Genomic DNA, 18,947 nt, shown 5'->3' on the forward strand with positions numbered 1-18,947 from the left:
TATGTTACTTGCCACTAAAGATAGTCAATGGGCTTATTATAAATATATAAGGATTTAGTAGAGACCTAAACTAGCAAGTGTAATATGAAGCTAACAGGATAGTGTCAACATATCTTGGGATGTTCTAGCCAATGTTTACGTAAAGTATTAGGAAGAAGTCAGTTGAAAAATGTATGCACATTCAAAATGAATATTTGTAAAAGAAATCTTCATGTATGAGCTACCCTCAAACTGAAAAGCATTACATACATTGTGGGGGCAAAATAAATACTTAATGGTTGGCTGACTGACCAATTATACATACCATTTCAGAAAACCTGGGAAATTCAGGTGCAAAATATATTGCTATACACATTTCCCTAATAACATCCCATCAACATATATATACTTCATGTCCTAGTTAAAGCTATGTTACCAAAGTAGAATACGTAAAGTGTCAAAGCAGTTAAAATTAAGTTTTGAGTTAAAAAGCTCCTGCTACTTATACAAGTGTAAACTTTGAGGTTTATTCAAGAATTAGTTTTCATATATAAAAAAAAGTTTAATGTTAATGAGCAATACTTGTCATTTTAAAATTTTAGACAATATAGAAATTTACAGAAAAATTAAAGTTTTAGACCACTTTATGTAGTTGGAGGAAGAAAATAAAAGGATTAACCTGCATTATGATTTTGAATACATTTGTGATCAAAATTAAATAACAAAACAATCAAAACACATTTCACAGCAGAACCTGCAAAAATTTTGTATTGATCAAAGAATGAATGAGTCTTGTTTTAATAAGACTTTCAGGAAACAAATAATTTAATCATGAAATAATCAGCTTGACAATGAACATATTCCTATTATCAGTATTGATTGGTAAGTTAATTGTGTTACCTAAAAAGCTTTGTTGACAAATTCTAACTAGTATGAACAGGATACTGAATTCAATAATGAGTATATAAGTATTTTGAGCATTCAAATAATCTCTGGTTTTAAACCCACTACATTTCAGAATTCTGTAAACTATGAGACATTCAACATGTTAATGTGGCAGAAAATCATATTAACTGTTTCATTATTTTATTCTGTTAAGTCCTTTTCCCATTAAGCATGCAAACACCGTCATAACCATCTTTGGTTTCACTTCTACGAGGTCATCAGGTAACGCATATATCCGGGCACCAATCTTTCGAGCAACTGAAATGGCATATCTTGAAAAGACAAGAAAAATATCTTGGTATTTGTTATCTACTGTGTTTTCACTTGATATATCTTAATAAAAGTATGAATTTTGATAAGATTAACTTTGCAAAAAAGTTAAGTTTGTGAGTCTTAAATCCCATTCCCCATACAAATTGTACTTAAAATGTTATTTTTAAGGACCTGGTAATCTTTCCTGTAATGATTTTTAGAGAATTAAAGGGCCGCTATTTCCAATATAAACCATAAAAGCTTACTTAGCATTGTTCATCTTGTCCTCATCAGACAAGTCTTCTCTCTTGATCATTTCTTGACGAATGGCATTTGGTGCAATAGCATCTATCAAATCTAGAACAGGTAAACTAGTGCTAATAGATTTATCCTAGAAAACAAATAGATGAACATTCATAAACATATTACCTTTAATTTTCAGACTCTGCTGGTCATAGTCATATAACTGAAAGCAATTTATAAATTTGCTTTGTACTTAACATTCAGCTTTTCTGCAACCAGCACACATAAGAAACCATTTAAAATATGCTTTTCCTTCAATCTTTATACAAATTGTAGTGTAGAGATTTGTCACCATACCTGAATAAGGTTTGTGGACATGAAAGTTCGTAAGTATGCTAACTATAGTAGCCATTCTGTAAAAAATAAGCCACTTTTGAAAGGGAATGGGAGATGAATTTTAAATTAATAATTTTACCAATTCTAGTAATATTAGGTTTCTTAGACCGTACATTCCTAAGCTTTCACTTACTATTTTTCAGAAAGAAAAATGAAATAGTGAAAAGTAACTATCATTTGCAAAGGCATTGTTCTTGTTGCTTTACATGTTTTAGTTTATTTAATACTCTTTTTTAAGTCCTAACATCCTGGTAATAAAGGAATTATAATCCCTCTTTTAAAGATGAAAAATATAATGTCCAGAAAGCTCAAATGACTTGTTTACACAACCAGTAAGTACAGAACCAGTATTTGAACCCATGACAGTGTGACCCTATCGCCCAAGATTCTCTCCATTTTGAAGTTACCTCCAGGGTGAACTGAAAACAGACAACTACATTCTAGTGGATGGAGCACTGTAGTTGAAGTCAGAAATCCTCATCTGAACTAATTTTACCACTTACTAGTACTTGAACAAATTATTTGTTCTCTCAGCTCAAATAATGGCAACTGCTGCTAACTCAGAATCCACTCACTCCTCACAAGTTTCTCCATCCTCACAGAACCCATATTTTTGCTCTGTCTCCATACCTCCCTCACATGGACTTGTGCTTCAGGGAAAGCCTACCCCATCCATAGCTCCAGGAGTGAACCTGAATTAGTTCAGGCCATGCATTCTCAATTGGGGCAGGGTGCCAAACTTATTTTTTCTATGTGTAAAGCATAAAGTGCATAAACAGATACACAGTATATTTCTGCATTAAAACTTCACGGGAGAGGAAAGATTATAGGGAAAAAAGTTTTAAAAGACTTCTTGGGATAATAATGAAAAAAAAGGTTGAAAAACACTGGTCTAAGCCAAAAAGAGTAATCCTATTACCACAGCAATTTAATTTGAGCCTAATTTAATTAGTCTGGAAAGCCAGCAGCTCCCCCCCTCCTGAATGAGAGGATGAAACCTGTGCCACAACAGCAGTTATCCTGTGACCAAGAGGAGAACCAGCTTTAGGGTGAAGTTGGCACATTAAATGGTATTGCCTCAAACAATCCTGAAGACTACCCTACCTCGGGATTTCGGTTATTATAGTCAGTACCTTTCCTTTTGGTTTTAATCACTTTAAATTGGGTTTCTGTTACTTGAAGCTAAAAGCAACCTTTCCTAATCTCCAAAATGGGAATGTCACAGGATTCTCAGAAATATTAATATAGGTGAAACCGTCTAGTACAGTTCCTAGCCAAGTGTGGGTTAATAAATGTCTGATTAAATAATTTGAAGCCACGTGAAGAAGAGTAACAGGCTGCTTTTTTGGACCATGAATCTATGAGCCACTTCATTTATTAATTTTAGAAAAACATTCTTCATGATCAGGAATGTTCATTTTATGACACAGATCTTTAGAGGGGACAGAGATAGAGGGTAAAAAGAGTTAGGGCCCTTAAGTCTATGATGATGGTAATCTGGATCTGGGTTTTTTGCCTCTTACCTATTTCTGAAAAATCCTCATACCTGTGTTTTCTCAATGTACAGTCTGCAGACCACCTACATGAAAATCACCTTCGGTGCTTTTTAGAAGTGCAAACTTAGTCTTACTTTGAAATTAATAAGGCTGGGAATCTACATTTTTAATAAGCTTTCCAGATGACTCTAAAGTACATCATTATACTTTCTAAATATAAATATTTATGTCATTCTAGAATAAATTTTAAATTTCTGTGGCCTTTTCATATATTTCTACAATGATTCAAAAAGAGACAAGTGAATTGTTTCACTGTGATATATTTTGATTACTTATCTGCATATTTGTGGTATTTTAAATATTTCTTCATTTAGATTTTAAGAAACAAGGATTTTTCTACCTATTTCCTTATGACTGAGTTGAATGAAAAATTTTAAGTTTCTAAAGATTATATCAAATCCCTTATCTTCTTGTTGCAAAGCAAACAGGCCTATCTTCCAACTCCTCTGATTTATACATTATCAGTGAAAGATATTTTACATTTGCAAAGGGGTAGGGGTTATAGTGAAAACCCTTAGTTTAGTATGTAAATACATTTCAATCATTTTTCCTTTTACTTTCCTTAGTCATAAAAAAATTACTTAAGCAACAAGAATTTCGAGAATCTTAAAGAGTATTAGACTGAACCTTAGCTTGATTTTTAAGATAGTGAATTGTATCATCTCTTTCTCTTGATTTGATACATACTACTATTAGAACATTCCATCCCATTGTTCTTCCTGTCATTTTTTTAAAATGAAAGTGGAAAGCAGTGATATGTTCACCAGAGTTCCCTAAAAGGCTCAACAGGAACCCTTCCACATATGATGCCATTATATATGGGCAGTGCCAATAGTGTAGAAAGCCCTATTTATTAAACCCTTAATATGTACCAGGTACTGTTATGCTCTTTGCATTTGTTAACTTATTTAGTCTGACAACAACCCTAGAAAATAGGTATTATTAATATCCCCATTTTAGATACAGGGAAACTAAAGTAGAGAGAAATTAATAACTTGCCCAGGGTCATACAGATACTAAATGATGAGCCAGAAGTAAGTTCTGTTTTATTCATCAATTGATGTAGCCCAGCTGTTAGTGTAAACTGCTAAGGTTTCTGTAAAACAGATGCCTTCTCCTGTGCTCCCATACTCCCCCTTAGCCGACTGATAAAGTATAGCTGACACCCCATACTCTGATTGCTATTTTCTTATTTGCTTCCTTCCCTGAACAGGGACTAGCAAGGCACCTGACACAGGGTACACTTTGAACATTTACAAAATTAATGAACAAAATGTCACACAGCTAAGTGGCTGAGCTAAGAATCAAACTCAAGGCCATACAACTCCAAAACTTGCTTTCAACCTCAGATGAACTTTGATGTGAAGCCCAGGTGTTCTGCTTAAAAGTTGTATGATGGTAGGCAAGTTATTTAACTTCTCTAAAGCTCACCTTTTTGCTCAGTTATTTTGAGAATTAAAAGAAACAATGACGTTTAAAATACTTAGCACAGTGACACACAGGACAGAAAAGATGGTAATTATGATTATTGTTATTTGCTGGTATATCACCTCCCTATTATCTTGCTGAGGGAAAATTACTTTGGAAGTAAAACGGGTAAATTTGTCTTTTCTATTTGTCTAGTTTTAATTTGTCTAGTTGTAGCACTGCTTTGATTATGACTAGAATGTTCTTACTAGTATCACTTATTATGGCCTTCAAACATAATTCTTTCTATGGTCAGAAAACACCTCCCCCACCTCAATTTTTTTTTTTTTTTTTTTTTTTTTACCATTCACTGCCACATTTCTTAACCATTTGCATTCTCTTTAAAGATTTTATTATCAAGTACCCATAAATGCCAAGCACTTTTGCAATATGTTTCTGCCTCATCAGTTCTAAGTAAAACCATACTCTCAGGTCTGCTGTTCTGTGAGTGCTCTCCCTTAAAACGTTTGTATACTCCCACTTTTCGGCTACCTATTTTATTCAACTGATCACCAACACTGTATTACCAGTTCTAATGGCTCCTTTCATCCAACTCCCCATTTCCTGAAAATTACCTCAGAGTCAACAAGCTTAAAACAGAATTCATCAGTTTTCTAGAAAGCAGCTGCACCTCAGGACATCCGCATTTCTGTTACTGTTACATCTGTTTTCCAATTACCCAGGCCCAAAACATCAAGAGTTTCAACTCTCCTCTCTCTCTCCTCTGCTCTCCTAAATCAAGAAACCAAATCTTAGCTGTTCTTTTGCAATAGCTCACAGCTATCCATTCCTACCATTTCTGGTGCCCAACCCCAACCCCATACATACCCTTATCACTTCACATCTTGAGTACTGCCTTGAATTCTTTTGCACTATCCTTGCATTTATACCATTCTCTCTCCAACACATCCTGCTCACCACCTTCAGATCAGTCTTCCTAAAACAATGGCCTTTCTTACATTTCTTCCTTTACTCAGTAGTCCTTATTTAGACCAAATTCCTCCACAATTTTGAACTAGTCTGTATCTTGCACTACATCCCTTAGGAACCATCCTCTAGTCAAACTGTTTCTCCTAACCTTCTCAGACTTGCCTTTATTCAAGATGGACCCTTGTAGCTCATTATCTATCTCCCTCTTTTTCTCCACCAATTCAAATCCCACTTCCATCTATGATGTTCAAATCAAATCCGACTTTCTCCATTCACTATTCACTAATTCAACTAATATGATAATATTAGTTGTATTACTTACTTGGATTTTATCATTTACTCTATGGTACTGTTACCTTTTCAGTTATGCAAGTTTTGTCTTTCAAATAAATGGTGAACGCTCTGAGAGCCAAATTAATGTCTTATACTTTGTATCTTTTTCTTTACCTAGAAGAGTTACTTACTAGTAAGAGCTAAATAAATATTAATTTGTTCCTAAATATTTTCTCATCGTATTTATTTTTTTTAATAAATTAATGTGCAAATACATATAATTTCAGTATAGCAATTTTAAAGAGTAACTGCCAATTACAGAATTGTATAATACACCCTCATTTCTGTTTTACGTTTTTAAGTTATGTTTTATGTCTAAAACATATAGAGACAAATAATGAACTGAAAATTACTTTTTAAAAAAATAAGCAACAACAAAAACTTGGTGTCATTAGTTTCTTCCAAGATAGAAAAAGAAAGCACTTGAACTAGGACCCAGACAATATCTCTGCCAACATCCAGCTGTCCTGTTTAACCCACTTTGGGCCTCAGTTTTTGGTGAAGATGAGAAGATCGAATTTATCAATTTCTGATGTTTCCTCTGCTCTACAATGTTGTTAATTATATAGAACAAAAGCAAAGGAGGAATAAAGATGGGTAGAAATCTTTTAGAATAGCTTAGTGTTTCATTTGTTTGTACATTATTTCACTAAAAAAATACAAATTGATTGCTGGTTTTTCACATAAAATCACAAACACTAAACAAATGTGTACAAGCAGACATGCTTATTTGTAGCTTGCATGCAAAAGCAAAACACAATGGAAATGCATGAAAATTAGTGGGTATGTATGTGCAGATCACACTGAGTGGTTTATGAATCATCCACAAATGCTCAGAAGTGGGTGTTAAGTGCCATTATGAAGCCATATGACAAGATATTTTTTCCTACCAGTTTTCTCAATTCCCACTTGAATCGGTTTGGCTGGCTCTGTTATGCCTTGGAAATGGTGTCAATACAATTCTGAGACTGCTGCTAGGGAGCACAAAACAGTATATGTCCTATATAATCAATGGCTTTTTATTGTTATTTTTCATTTGACAACTGGATTTTTTGGCTCTATTCTATTTCTTTTTTAAGATTAGATTACCAGAGACTGATAATATTAACCTACTTTTATACTCAATAGGACAACTGATCAAAAATAAAAGATTTCAAACTCAATATTTCTAGTTTACACATGCCAAATAATTAGTAAATTGTGTTTCTGAGATATAACATAAATGTAATTCTGAAACTAACCAATATAATTCCAAATAAAAATTCCTTCCTAAACTTACAAAAAAATTTTAAATAATCTTGATTACCTTAAAGCTGGAAATAGAAGTTTTTTTGTTTGCACTTTTAAGAGTCTGATTGACCCATTTAATAATAATTTCATCATTTACTTTTTCACCCTCTCCAAGATCTGATAACACATTCAATGTATACCTGCAACAGAAAAGATAGATATTTGAGACTGAAAGGGGTGAAATTTGCTTTCATATAACATATCAGTATTTAGGTAAATATTTAAGAAATAGTTAAGTTCTAATAAATTTTTCTAATTTTAGTCTGACACTTGCACTTGGTTGCATTACAAAGTTATAAAGCTCACTAATCAGAAATAAAAACTACTATATGGTATTTTTAAACTATAAAACAACTTACAAGTCCATTTTTAAGAGGCATTAATAAAAGTGATTATGTTTCTAGAGACTGACCCATTTTTAAATGAAATATAATTTACCAGAAATAAATAATCAGCAGTAAATCCTTTAAAATAAATATATTTACATTATATATTTCACTGTGTTCATTATTCTTCAAAAATAGCTAAAAGTTTAGTTCAAACAACTTGAAGGAAACTGACAGTATTGCTATAAAGATGTCATTCACCTTCTCATCAGCTGCCATACCAACGCCAGAGTAAGTGTTGAATTCCCTTCATTTAGGTCCTGCCCACCAATGCCAACCAAGGAGAATTTGGCCTTATTCTTCCCAAGTTCCACTGCATAGTTACAGTTTTCAATCTATAAATAAGTAAAAGTTTGGGTATAAAAACAGATTTTAAAAAACTTATCTCTTGTATATGCCAGCCTAGTTCAGTCATCTGAAAAATAATTATGATGACACCTTAAATTTATATGACCAAATTTCATTTCATAATAGTAATCCAGTGAAAGCAAGGAAATAATTATTCTCATTTTATAGCTGAAGATATTAAAGCACTGAGGGGTTAACCTAGATAGAGGAACAACTAGCTGGAAAGTTTTAAGATCCCCTCCAACCTTAAAAGTCTTGACTATCCAAGATTACACAACTTATTAGTGGCAAATCTGTGACAAAAAACCTAGGTTTCCTACACTCCATTATTATAAAAAATAAATATTTTCTCTAGATTTAAAATTAATTCCATGAAAGGAATTACTGTTTAGACAAATCAAATGAAATTAAAAATGTAGACAGTCCAACCACTAGAAATGCTGAAAAATGTGAATATAAAGTTCTTATAACTATAGCACCCATTTAAACACTTTTAATATATTTTTTAAAGCCTTTTTAAAAAGCTTTTTTAAATTACAAAGTCTCTAAATACATGTTCATTCTAGAGATGTGGAGGGAAATTAGAAGTCCATTTTGAATGCATGTCTCTATGTGTATGTTTTAAACAAATTAGATTCGTATCATGTACATATGCAATATTGTATCTTGCTCATTTCCATGTCACTATTACTAAAACACTAAGACACTATTTTTATTGGTACATTTTACTTCATCTTATGAGTGTATCAATTTATTAACCCTTTATTGAACAACTAGGTTTTCTTTTTCACTCTATAAACATTGCTATGATTAGCATTTTGGCATACAACTTCTTGTATGAATTTCTGATTTTCATTAGGATAGATTATTAGGTCAAAGGATTTCCTGAAGATTATTAAATGTATTACCAAACTGATTCTAGAAAGATTATACAAATGAACACTTTCACTAACACTGTATGAAGTTCAATTGTTTTAAGTTAGGTTTCTTTACTGTGGGTGAAAAGCTTTTCCTGTGTGTATTATCCATCATTATTTCTTTTGCTGTGAATTGTTCACTTATGTTGCTCTCTCATTTTGATATTCCTATTTCAGTAATAGCAACTGAGTTTCAGTAATTAATTTGTATGAGCTATTTATATATTAAGAATAACCATTTGTCATATTTGTTGCAAATATGTTTTCAAATTTAGTTTGTTTTCTTTTGGTGATATTTGTTTTTGCATTAAAAATTCTTTTTTGCATAAAACTTCTTTTCTTTTTGAAGAAAAAATTGTTCAAAATTTTATTACATTTAACATTTTAACTCTTTATAGCTTTAATCCAATTGGTATTTACTTTGGTGGATAAGGTATGGTGAAGATCACTTTTTTCCTAACCAGTTAACCAGTTTTTCTGGCATCATTTTTTGGATGATCCTTCCTTTCCCTACGGAATTTAGCAACCACTTTCTCATATATTAAGTTCTTATACTTTAGAATAAGTTTCTGGACTATCTTATTCCATTCCACTTATGTCCGTATTAAAGCTATTTCAATTACTAAGAACTATTTCAATTACTGTACCCATAAATTTTTGTATTTTTTTCTAACAACTCCCTCAACATCCTTGGAAAATGTTCTTGACTATCCAGGCCTGTTTCTTCTTCCAATGGAACTTTAGAATCTCTTTGTAAGTCCCATCCCCAACACACACATATTATGCCCCAGTCCCCATGCATGCAAAGAGACTTTTTAGTATTCTAACTGGAATTATTTTCCACCTGGAAGTTAATTTGGGGAAAATTAATATATTTATAATATTTATTGTTTCTATCCAGGAATATGGTTATATTTCCATATTCAACTAAAGACAGTTTTAAAATAATGAGAATACAGGTCAGTTTCATAATAGCCATATAGACAAATTACAGCAAATTGAGTCTTTTAATTTGCTTAGTATAGTTAAATTATTCACATCATTTTAAATGAAAGGATAAAGTTAAGTGAAAGTATAAAACTTTAAAATCCTATGTGCTTTTATTTTAAAAGGTAAATGAGCCTGAAATAGAGTGTAAAAAGGAAAAGCAAAAGCAAAATTGAATATCAAAGTGGCAATTCAAGAGAATAAACAGGGATAAACATTAAGGATACAACAGACCCGTGTTTAAGGAAGAATACTGGGAGATAAACACATCTCTATATAGTTATCTACCAGATTTTCTCCCACCAGCTTAATCAAGTCACTGCCCTCCTCAAAAACATTTAATGACTTCCCATTGCTTGTATTTGTTTAAAGCCCAAGCTCTTTAATCTGGCATCCAAGTTCTCAATATCTGGCTCCATCCAAACTTTTAGTGTTCACACTTGCTGCTTAACAGTCAAAATTTTCTGCTATAGCAAAAGTACTGTACTCAATTCCCAGAAACACGTCTTATACTTTCCCACCACTATCCCTTTTCTTAACTTTAGCCCCTTCTCCAGTCTCCTGATAAAACTCTATCCATTTCTTAAGGTCTAACTCAAATACCACCTCCTGCAGGAAGCCTTTAAGCGCAACCTGTGGCCTTTTCTTCCTTAGAACTCATAATGTTCATTTTTGCTTATACTGTATTGTATTGTAGTTGTTTGCACACATATCTCCCTAATTTCTTTAGGGCTTCCTGAGGACCAACTCCATGCCATGTACTTTTTTATATCCTGCATAGTACTATACAGGTAGTAGGTAATCTATAAATATCTGTTAAATAAAATAATGAATAACCACTAAAAATTCAGTAAGTTGTGGCAATTATAAAATAAGTGTGCATTTATGGTGCATCTCAAAGAACATTAAGTACAGCAACTTGCTAAAGACGAAAGCTGTTACATAAAGTGGGGACAAATACTTATTAAAGCAAACGTGTAAAAAGGCTATTAAACTTAATATTTTGGTTTGAATCAGAACTGTGGGAACAGATCACACATACACTTTATATCAGAACAATATGTCCATGGTCATTATTTCATTCACCTTCTTCATGTTCCCTCCAAGAACAGGATAAGGAGGTTTGTTGACGTGGCTCCAGTTGACTGGCACTCGGATCATTTCGTATAGCTGAAAGATCACTATAGCATCTGCAAGGTCACTAAAACAGGAAGGAAGAGCAGATGAAGGAGGAGTAAATGTTGGTACTACCTAATTTTATTAAGTACACTGGAGATGGACCTATGTCTTTAAAAACACAATAGGGTCATTTAATGCTTAAAGAATGACAGGACATATCATTCGACCCAGAACTTCAATCTAAGAATCTGTCTAAAATTTTTTCATAAATGTTTGCAAACATATATTTATAAGGATGTTCACTGCCACAGTATTTATAAATTTGGAGACAACTTAAATGCCTGGCAGTAGGGGGCTGTTAAGTAAACTATCCATAATAAGAACTCATAGGCCACCAGTAGACATGGTAATGTAGATCTGTATGTACTGATATGAAAAGCTGTACAATTTAGTTTTAAAAAATCAAGTGGAAGAACACTTCATTCAGTTTGATCTCATTTATTATTTAAAAAAAAAATTAGTCTCAAATGTATTTATATACCTGTATGTGCTAAGAACTGTTAATCGCAATTATCTCTGGGTAGGAGAAAGGGACTATGAGAGGGGTAAGGGAGGAATTATCATGTTCTGCATACTTACATATTTCCCGAAACTAGTATAGTGAGAATAAATTCATGTTTTACTTATGTATTATGATTTTTTAAAAATTTCTTTAAAAAATTATAGCTCACAAGAGCTACTCAGTAGGCAGCTGTTGGTGTTCAGTAAGAGAAAGGAATTTATAAGCAAGTAGGAGTTCTCAAAGTAAGAATACTACTACTTTGGATTCAGAAAAATATGTTCTCCTGAGAAGCTTAAATTACATCTGTAGAGTCTGTTTTCAATTCTGTATGCTAAGGCAATTGATTTTTTTAAATTGCTAGCTCTGTGATGTATTATGTGGCTTTCTCCTCTAACAGCTTATCTACTGAGTTATGTTTTGCTAAGATTCATATAAAAGTTACTTTGCATTCTCTGAGCACACATCATATTGCAGTGAAGGAGACTGGACCCTGTGTTGAGTGATGGAGTCTAATATGAAGGTAATTAAGATGTGACTAGGTTATCTGTAAGCACATGGAGCATTTTCTAATTTTTTAAAAAAAAAGAATCACTAAAGTGATTCTCTCTGGAATCTCATCTATTTCACAAATTTTACTTTTTTACTTTAAACAAATTCATTCTTATTGCTGTGTTGTATAGTATTATTATTTGTGTCTTGCAAATAGGAAAACTGAGACCCAGAGAGTTGAAAGGCTTTCCAGAGACTTCAAGATGAGTTCTAGAGCCAAGTGGTCATAGAAAAACTCTAAGACTAATAGTTCTTGAAATATATTTAATAACTTGTTTAGAGATGAGAATTTTCAGTTAAAAATCAATATAAATTATTCTAGTTACTCTGGTATGGGCTGGATATACTGTAAGTGGAGAGCTAAAAATGCTTAGGGGTGAGTTTAGGAATATAAGCCAGTCACAAGTTCAAGGACTCATGGTTCTCATGCCAACTAGACATCTAGCTATTGTTTTTCTACATCTGACAGTTCTCATTAAGCTTACGTTACTTTTGAAAATTTTCTTAAAGTAACAGTCCCTTTCTCAAGAAACAATCACATATGCCTAGAAGCCCTGTGCTACATTTCAAGATTTATATAACTAAATCAGGATATCTTTAACTAAAAAACTTGGTCAATTCTCTTCTCCGCTGTCAGCCACGGGGAACTCTAGTATTCTTGACATTTATGAAACAGTTACCATGAGTCTCAACAAATCTTAATCTCCTAATAAAACCATATTTAAGTTACTAAAATTAAAAATAAGTCTCTGCTGGTGAACTAATGGGTTCAAAACTATGCTATCTACCCTAAGCAAATCATTATGCAGTATACGCATGTATTGCATACTCTACCCCACAAATAAGTACAAATATATGTTAAAAAATAAGTAAATAAAAATAAAAATAAATCTCCATTCCTACTACCCAGATTGTATGTCGTTTGGTATGTACCTCTCCAGATTTTCCTTAAAAATTTATATACAAATATGTAAACAGTCAATTTTTAAATAAAATGGGACACTAGACCTGTTATTCTTTTCTCTCAATTATATATTATACACATTCTTTAAAATCAGTCCATAAAGATCTAGTCCCTCCTCACCTCTAAAATTTGAGTTTTAACTGCCTTGCTACTGTAATGGGAAGTCCAATCTAATTGACATATATCTCTTCTCATCTAGCAAGAATTTACACACTCCAAGAGTTTTTCAAATATGCATTGGTTTATCACATCAAAGCCAGTTACCGTAATAAGGCAATACTGGTTTTAGATTTTAAAGAATATTTTGAATGTACACCAAGGAGCTGAAATTATTGCATTATAAATCCTGTTAGGCAGTAAACTTGGTCTGTTGGGACATTAACCGTCAGTTCATATTTGAATAATAATTTAATCTTCTTTAAGGAGTTTCCTTGGTATGTAAATTAATAGATTTAGTTAACTAGAACTTTTTCCAAGAAAATACAACTAGCTGGAGTTGAGTTATTTTGCATTTTTTCAAAGCATGCTGGTAGATTCTATAATAGAGAGAGAAAAAAGTTTTCCTTTCATCCACACCTAGACAGACACGTTGTTAACACTACCAGACAGAACAGGAAATGATTTAGTAAGATATTTTCTTACTCCTGCCAAGGCGAATAATACGTTCTCACTTTTAAACAAGAATGGATGATATAAATTTAATAATTACTCAAAACAAGTTATTTCTACAAATTAGAAAAAATATATACAAATGTGGAATAATTGAGGGTTATGTAAAAAATAAATTTTAAAATATAAATTATAACAGAAAAATATTGATAAAATGATAAGAACAATTTATCAAATATTACTGTTATTCTAATAATGGTAAAGTTGAAATAATTTTTATTTTCATGATGAATAACTATAAAATAAAGATTATATTTACTGAATTATATCAAAAATTATAACTATTATCATATGCTTATATTTTCAAATGATATTTTTATTTTAAAATCTACTATACTGCCAATCTTCAGCATTCTGAAACTCTAAATGTTGGCTAAAATTCTTGTGATTTGAGAAAATGATCTCATGTAAACATACCTATAGATTGAAAGATGAAAAGTTGGACTCTGACAATAAAGTTGAAACTCTGGTGCTGATAACACCAAGGTCGAAGGTTTGGGTCCCCTTACCAGCCAGCCACCCTCCAGGGAAAGAAATAAAAAGGAAACACAATAAAATATTTACCTGTACAAATGATTAATGTATGGGTTGACCCCCAAGGAATTCATCCAGTTCCGAAACGTCCTCTCCTCTTTGCTCTCTCCTAGAGTAGACACAAGTTTATGCTGATGATTTAATACTAAGGAATCAGGAATTATTTTGTAACCACTGTGGCAGATACAAACTGGCCATACATACTCTGCCCTGGTTCTTTAGATACTACAGTTTCTTAAGTGGTGGGAAAAAACTCTCTTATTGCCAAAGTCTGTTTTTCCTGCTGTCTAGGAAGCTTCATTTCCTCTAAATTCTGTCCATCTACATTCCCTTATTTGATGTCTGTGAAGTACTACTGAGCCATGGGTTTCTCTGTCCAAAAATGTAAGATGATTAGATGCAAAAAGGATTCGCTTCATATTAATAAAACAAAATATTTTAGCAGTCAGGATAACATTAGCATATTAAGCAGAAATAGAAAAGCTCTACCTTCCCCAATGCTGTGTTTCTAAATTTTTATATATTGTGGTTTTACACAGGAAAGTTTCTGGGCACACAGACCTATACTTTAATTACACCAAACAATAAAGGTGAGAGGTGACTACAGTAATATAAAAACAGGCAATGAGGAGCTATAATTATTTTATAGGCAAGTTTAGGCCACCCTCTAGACTTTGGCCCAATTGAAACTCATAACACAATTTGACATATAAATCTATAATCTGAGCTTCAGTGGACCCACTGCTATATACCCATTCCTACAGTCATCTTCAGACTAAGTGCCACATATAGTATAAATCTGCACACCCAGAACAGGAACCAAAACCTTGTAAAATCGAAAGGATTCTGTTATTTGTGCTAACTGTTCAGAAAATACAGTGCCCACTGTATTTTCATGTGGTTTTCAATGCTATCACCTAATGGCTTTCCCAGCATCTGCTTTAATTCTTGCTCTGTTAAATTATATAGCAATATAATTTCTTGCTAAAAGTTTCCCTCTGGTCTGGATAAAAAGTAACTGATTACTCTATTGTATCTGCCACGACCACTACTATATGAGAACCTTTTTACAAAAGAACAAAGTTAAACTAAATATTCCTAGCAACCATGCCTGCCTTGTTTGTAGGAGATATTAAACATGTACAAATTAAATATCTGAACTGTCCCCAGGGTGACATAAATATAAACATACTGTGATCAATAGCTTAATCCATGTAACTTCCATTTACCTTTCAGTTGTTTCTGTATAACTATTTGTTATAATGCTGTATACATAAATTTTTTTCTAGTAATCAGAGAATTTTTACATTATTTCCTGCTGGGAAAATCCAAACTATGTCTTAAAATTACAAAGACTGATAGTGTCACAATGGTTTAATTATTATTATTATTTTTTTTATTTATTTTTTTTTTTTGTGGTGTCTGGCTGGTATGGGGATCCAAACCCTTGATCTTGGTGTCATAACACCACACTCTAACCAACTGAGCTAACCAGCCAGCCCTGGTTTAATTTTTAATTAAAATAATATCCAAATTCTGCTGAATCTAATGATATAGTCAATAACATTTGAAAGACACTAAACTTGCATGTTGATTAAGTTGTGAAACTAGCATAAGCTTCAGCAGTTCATGTCTCTTCCTATTGTTCTCAACTAATACAGTGATCATTTTAATTTTTGATACCTGGGAAGTAAAATAGATTTTATAAGTGAGCATTTGTTTATCTAAAACCATTTCAAGTTATCTTGGAAAATAAATGGTGAAGCTAGAAGCACTAAGCATTTGTGCAAGGGCCATGGTAAAGTACTACAAAAACATATGTATTCCAAATTGGAAAATGTCTGAATTGCAGACAACTAAAGCAACCATAGAAATAAAATACTAATTGCTGATATACAAAATAGAAAGAACTATAAAACAGTCCTTTGATTTGCAGTATCAAATTGATATCTGCAATTGATATTTTATTTTTAATAAAAATAACAAATATATTAAGAGTAGGCTACTAAGAGGTAAGAAGAGGAACGTATATTTAACACTCACTAAATGTGCTGTGATGTATTAAGTTCTCTCTTCCTCCCACCCTGACTATTCATAAGCACATACTGTATGTTAAACTCTTTCATTCATGATCATATTTAACTTCCTCTTTAACTCTTCAAAATAACTATTATTATTAGTCCTGTTTTATATATGAAAAAAACCAAACTTCATAGAGGTCACTCAGATATTAAATGGTGAAACCATGATTTGAACAAAGTCTTTCTAATTCCCTGGCCTATGTACTTTCTATCACCACTAATGAATTCTGCAATGGTCTCCATATACAGCCCACCTATTTGATTAAATTTGATATGAAGGTTTAACATTTAGTTGGGCTTTTAATTTCCATTAGTTCCCTAGAAATAAAATTCTCTGCCAATGAGGACATGCTAATTTATGAATTGGGGATGAGACAAAGTCAAGCTTCAAATTTCATATGGATCTATAAAAACACAAATTTACAGAGGAAAATATTCCAGTGACAGTCAAATACATTTTTGGCAGATATATCAGAATATAAATATGTTCTAAATAAAGATGACTGATAAATATTTCCCACAGTATCTTCTTAACAAATATAGTAAAATACTAATGGAAATAGTTAGCAATCCTGTTCACACTGAAAAATTCAAAAGCATGCTGCATGAACACTAGCAAAAGAATTCAAACGTGACAAATAGAAGAGCGAGCAAGTTGAAAAAGACATCTAATAAGAATTCAGTGACTATAAAAAGCAAATCATTTTTAATATGCCACTCTAAACAATGCCTTCTACTGTAAGACACAGAGGGATTTTGAAATTTTCCAGATAAAAACTTAGCTGTCTTCCTTTTTACTTAATTTCTAAATTTTCTCTAAATTTCTCTTTGCTGAAAAATCTACATTTTTGTCTGTTTTCCCTTTTGGTTACATATCTATGTAGAGAATATAGTCTTTATTTCATGTTACTGGACCCTCAGGAAGAGTGAATTGAATTAATCATATTTCTCAAAGAATCTGAAATTTCTTTCATTAATCAGAAAACTAATTATAAGGTGACAAGGATATTGGAACTATGGTTGTGGCAGTCAAAGAGAAAAATATCATGAAACTGATTTCTCATTCTGTCTCACTGGAGAAGGAGTACAGGAGGGTTATGTGAGAGAGAGAGAACACTGTAACATCAAATTTTCCCCCTTAAGAATAACCCGTACTTGAGAACTACCCTCTCCAATTAGAGAGAAAATCTTGGCCCCTTCATCCAACAACTACCCCTCTCTCCAACAACTGCCATCACTGCTGCCGCTGTGGTAACTCTTAGTTCTGATACAACGTGGGTGTTGGTGTGCATGTAGGTGAGGGTGTGAGAATGGGAGAAGAAAGGAAGAGAGCCCGGGAAACAGAGATAAGAAGAACAAATGTGATATTGAGAATGTTTTTGTCATTGTGACTATTCATATAAGCTTCAATGACATCCAGTAAATGCAACATAGCTAAATAATACAAAATAATGTATTTTATGGAACTTAAATGAATCTTTTCGTAGATTACTTGTGATAAAGGTAAGTTTCATCACAGGAGAAGGATAAAGACTTTATGTCAAATCATGAAGTCCAGTTTCCAGAACTGATTTCTGATGTGTTTATAACTGTAATATCCCATCATTATAGAAGGCAAATTAGGTTAAATGTTTACATAATCAAAGCCTTGCTCTATTTTTTTTTTTTTTTTTTTTGTCCTTTTTTTTGTGACCGCACTCAGCCAGTGAGCGAACTGGCCATCCCTATATAGGATCTGAACCCGCTGGCGGGAGCGTCACTGTGCTCCCAGCGCCGCACTCTCCCGAGTGAGCCACGGGGTCGGCCCCTTGCTCTGCTATTCTAATTAAGCTTCATTTGTGTTTCTTGCTTGTAGTCATTCGTTCTATAGGCATATTAAGACAGAAATAACACAGCATGAACAATGCAAAAAATAAAAGTCAACCCAGATGGAAAGAATAAATGTTGCCAATAAAAAGAACAACATTCAGAATGAATATATTTATAGAGTATAGAAAAGTACTAAATACAGTACCTACATTAGGAGGGGTCAAATCTGCATTTCACGAAGCAAAATAGGAAAGTATTATATATTATGAGACAGACAATGACAGCCCACACACAAGACAAGTAATATTGTAATATTTTTCATGTACACTAAAAACATTAAAAAGAATAATAATGGAGTAAAACTGTAGCATTCAAAGGAGAAAAAAGCTACAAATTATTATTTTTTCCAATAGGTAATTCATTGTCCATATTGGTGGCAGAGTTATGTTATGTGATCATTTATAAGAATATTTTAAATGTATGATAGTTTTCATTAAACTCTTATGGAGAAATGACAAGTAAGATTTCTCCATAAGCATTGTCTTTTAACCAAAACCACAACCACTTTCTGTAATTTGAACTTTTTAATGGATGCTCCTGCCTAAACACACTAAATTGCATCTCCCACCAC

General features: G+C 32.5%; 1 protein-coding gene across 1 annotated transcript in view; it reads right to left on the reverse strand.

Moving 5' to 3' along the window:
* Nucleotides 1–1,018: 1,018 nt before the first annotated feature.
* Nucleotides 1,019–18,947, reverse strand: part of PLS1 (plastin 1) — a 46,203-nt gene continuing 28,274 nt past the window's right edge. Inside the window, exons 10-15 of the mRNA XM_063114620.1 lie at nt 14,457–14,535; nt 11,116–11,230; nt 7,979–8,112; nt 7,408–7,531; nt 1,443–1,567; nt 1,019–1,196 (exon numbers count right to left, since the gene is read on the reverse strand). Coding sequence (XP_062970690.1) covers nt 1,061–1,196; nt 1,443–1,567; nt 7,408–7,531; nt 7,979–8,112; nt 11,116–11,230; nt 14,457–14,535 — 713 coding nt within the window. The 3' untranslated portion in view covers nt 1,019–1,060. The remainder of the gene's footprint in view (nt 1,197–1,442; nt 1,568–7,407; nt 7,532–7,978; nt 8,113–11,115; nt 11,231–14,456; nt 14,536–18,947) is intronic.

The sequence above is a fragment of the Cynocephalus volans genome, chromosome 11 (assembly GCF_027409185.1).
Source record: "Cynocephalus volans isolate mCynVol1 chromosome 11, mCynVol1.pri, whole genome shotgun sequence".
NCBI classification, from domain to species: Eukaryota; Metazoa; Chordata; class Mammalia; order Dermoptera; family Cynocephalidae; genus Cynocephalus; species Cynocephalus volans.